The sequence below is a fragment of the Oryzias melastigma genome, unplaced genomic scaffold (assembly GCF_002922805.2).
Source record: "Oryzias melastigma strain HK-1 unplaced genomic scaffold, ASM292280v2 sc02395, whole genome shotgun sequence".
NCBI lineage: Eukaryota > Metazoa > Chordata > Actinopteri > Beloniformes > Adrianichthyidae > Oryzias > Oryzias melastigma.
In genome coordinates, this window is record NW_023418968.1 from 1 (window position 1) to 3,653 (window position 3,653).

The window sequence follows — 3,653 nt, forward strand, 5'->3', positions numbered from 1 at the left end:
AATGATTTCTTATTACATTTGTTCTCTTTTAGAAGAAACATGACAGACAGACATGTTAAAAACTCAAAAGCAGGATCTTCATCGGAGGGGGACTTAACTGTGAGCAAAGAATGATGTCAGACAAAGGTAAGAGTGTTGGGAGCTGCATCTCACCATCTAGCGCTTCTTTCAGCTCATCTTTGGTCCAAGCAACTTCGGTCATTAACAGTCGAAGGTAATACATAGCATGCTGGTGAGGCTGCTCAGCTCTGAAGTTATTCAGAGACCTCATGTACTGTAATGAAAGATGGGACAAGGACAATCGCTACACTTTTGGAAAGCAAAGTCAACAATAATCACTGTTTAAGACTTGACGAACAACTTTAAAAAGTTATGCAGAAATACAGGAACTTACTGCTTCTTTGATGATGTCAAAGCGCCTCTCATTTATTTCGAAAGTCGCCATCTTCTCAATGATCTTCTTCAGCAGGATGTGCTGCTTATCGTTGTACCCTTTGACTGACAGCTAGAACGAGCAGACAAAGGAAAAGAGAATGCTTTCACTTCTAAAACAAATGTAACGTAAGCATACAAGCACAACACCAGCTGCTTTGAACCGCACATTCTTGTTAGTTACCATTCATTAATGAAACAAGAGCTCGTCTGTCAAGATAAACCAGAACTAAAGCAACAAACCAGAAGTGATGCAGCTTTGGGTGCCAAAACATTGTGCACTTTAAAAGGGAAAACAACACTTTAGCATTGTGCCAAGAACATGTTAAAACACAATTTTCAAATGATTTTATATTTAGTTTCCTGTGACTTCACAAAAAAATTATAAAATACATTACATATATAAAAATGATACAAGCTGCTTAGTTTGGCATCACAAACCAAGCAAGTTGTTGGTGTGTGGACGGTGTGAGCAGGAGGGAGTACCAGGAGAAAACAAATGCAAACAAATACACAACCTTTCCCCTGAGCTTACACTGCAAACAACATCACTACATTACAAATATTGTTGTGTAAAAGGTTACAAAATAAGGTAAATTGATGTTGGGACACTGGTCTTAGTCTTTGATCAAACCCATAACGATCGAGTGATGCATGCAAATATTTAAAAATCTAAAGGTTAGATCTCACAGGACTTGGTCATTTAATTTTTGCTTTTCAGAGAAAATGCTGATTTTTAGATAAGAGTCAAGTAAACCTGATGGTATTTTATAGTGGGTTTCTTTTACTTTTATATCTAAGTTACCAAATCAATAACTTAGTCTGTAGGACTCTGAGCTAGTCCAGAATTCCTGACAGAAATTCCATATGTTCAACAAGGTTTTCTTGATGGACGCAGCAGCTCAGTGTCCTTTCAGTTGACGTGTTTTTTGTCTTTTTTTGTTACCATCTATTTCTTTCTCAAGTACCATCAGTCTCATGAATGGTGTCTTCAGCCGAAATGACCTCCAAAGGATCGGAGTTTGTAGAATTTTGTTTGTGCATTTAAACATGTGACAATAGAGCCTATTTGGATTCGGAAGGTGGGTCAGTAAGACAACACTGAAATGCACCAAACAGAAAGTAGGAAGCCAAACCAGTTCCACCAAGCCAAAGCCTTCCTCCTGAGCACACTCACTCCTCCAAACTGCAGCTAGCTTACTTACAAGGATGGCATTCATCCCTGAGGCTACGCCATACACCAGCCCAGCCAAGCGGGCTGCATATGTATACTCTTTTAAGTCATCCTTCAGTAACCTTAGAAACAAGTAGGTCATGTTGCAGTGCTGGGGATTTACGTAAATGTAGCGGCTATGACAAGGAAAACAGACAAGACAAAAAAGGAATGAGGAAGTGATAGAAAAAATAATAATATCCACAACGATTCAAAAGAGTATGTATATGCAGCCACATGACCAGCTTTCTGACCCGATGCCCGATGAACTAAGTTTGATTTTTCATACATCTTTCTAAGGTTTGTTGCTTTTAAATCGTGAATTTTCGGGAGAGAGGTTTGAAAGAAGTGCATTCTTCCAAACCCAGAAGACGTGGATGAGCAGGGACAAGGCTTTGGTGAAGAACAGAAAGATGAGTTCACCTGAAACTCGATCAACCAAACCTGGGTTAAAGGGTATTTGTAAGTGTCCTGTTGTCTATAGTTCAGACAGAGGTCATCACTTCAAACTGAACATGAAACAGTCAACTATTTTAACAACAGAATTAAGCTAAAGCCGTTTGTTCCACAGGATAATCTGGTTTAAGTGAACCCATTAACTCAGGACTGGTTGAGTCAATGGATAAGAAAAAGAAAGGTGATGAAGCTAAAGATGACAGAGAGGTACTTCTGATACTTACATACATCCCATAGACGGTATTTTGAAGGTCATAGTTCAAGCCAGCTAGCTCGGCTGCATATGCATACTCGTTGAGGGAGTCCTTGAGGAGCTCCAGGTACAAATATGCCATATTACAATGCAATGGGTCCACGTACGCAAACGGGCTGTAGAAGAAATTCAGTCAACATGTGATGCAAACAAACAGATGACATTTTGGATTTTCACACTTTGAGGTAGAACACCAGAAACCTTAGGGATCTGCAGCGTGAGATTCAAACAGATTTACTTGTCTCTAGAAATGATTGTTAGCGAGTTTGTTCAGAACATTTGTCAATAATTAAGACTTGGTTTATTATATTTTAAACTCATGACAAACAAGAATAGCATTCCGTACGTGTTCTGAAAACTATATAAATTGTTTCCAAACTTAACAGGAGTTCATTCTTTTCCTTCTTATATAATTCAAATGCACAGAAAGAATTTAAGCACCAAAGATCAACATTCACTAACTACTTCAGAGAAATTTGTAAGAATTAAACTTTTCTTATTGTTTTTTGGGGACCATTTCACAGAAACTTCGCAGGAGTCTTCTTTACAAATAGTAATAAATGATTTTTAAAGATAGCCTATGCAAAAAACATTAAGGATTTTTCTGTGCAGTCTGCCATACAGAATAGAAAAATACTTTCTGCATGATCAGACTTTAACAGGTGCAGTGGCCGCATGGCTATCCGGGCAGAATCACTCTGTCCTGAAAGATGTTTTTTAGCACTGAAAATGGTGAAACCGTAACTGAAGAAGTGTGGGAATGCTTAACTTCACACAGAGACACAAAGACAGTCAGAGAGAGCAGACAACTAGATAGAAAATAGAACAAGTTACTAGAAATATACGTCTTATATCACGTACAGTGCCTTGCGAAAGTATTCGTCCCCCTTGAACTTTTCAACCTTTTGCCACATTTCAGGCTTTAAACATAAAGATATCAAACTGTATTTTTTGTGACGAATCAACAACGAGTGGGACACAAACATGAAGTGAAACGAAATGTATTGGATATTTCAACATTTTTTAACAAATAAAAAACAGAAAAATTGGGCGTGCAAAATTATTCAGCTCCTTTACCGTCAGTGCAGCAAACTCTCCAGATGTTCAATGAGGATCTCTGAATGATCCAATGTTGTTCTAAATGACTAATGATGATAAATAGAATCCACCTGTGTGTAATCAAGTCTCCATATGAATGCACCTGCGCTGTGACAGTTTCAGAGGTCCGTTTAAAGTGCAGAGAGCATCATGAAGAACTAGAAAAATTGCATTTCCTGCGGAAATACGTTTGATTGCAGT

The 3,653-nt window shown here is 38.2% G+C and overlaps 1 protein-coding gene across 1 annotated transcript; it reads right to left on the bottom strand.

The window, feature by feature from the left end:
- Nucleotides 1-153: 153 nt before the first annotated feature.
- LOC112140062 (insulin-degrading enzyme) lies at nucleotides 154-3,420 on the bottom strand (the record flags this gene model as incomplete). The annotated part of the gene is given in 3 exon segments (XM_024262972.1): nucleotides 154-274; nucleotides 395-505; nucleotides 2,326-3,420. Coding segments are annotated over 3 exon segments (343 nt in total), but the record flags the coding sequence as incomplete, so codon positions are not given.
- Between the last annotated feature and the right edge of the window lie 233 nt (nucleotides 3,421-3,653).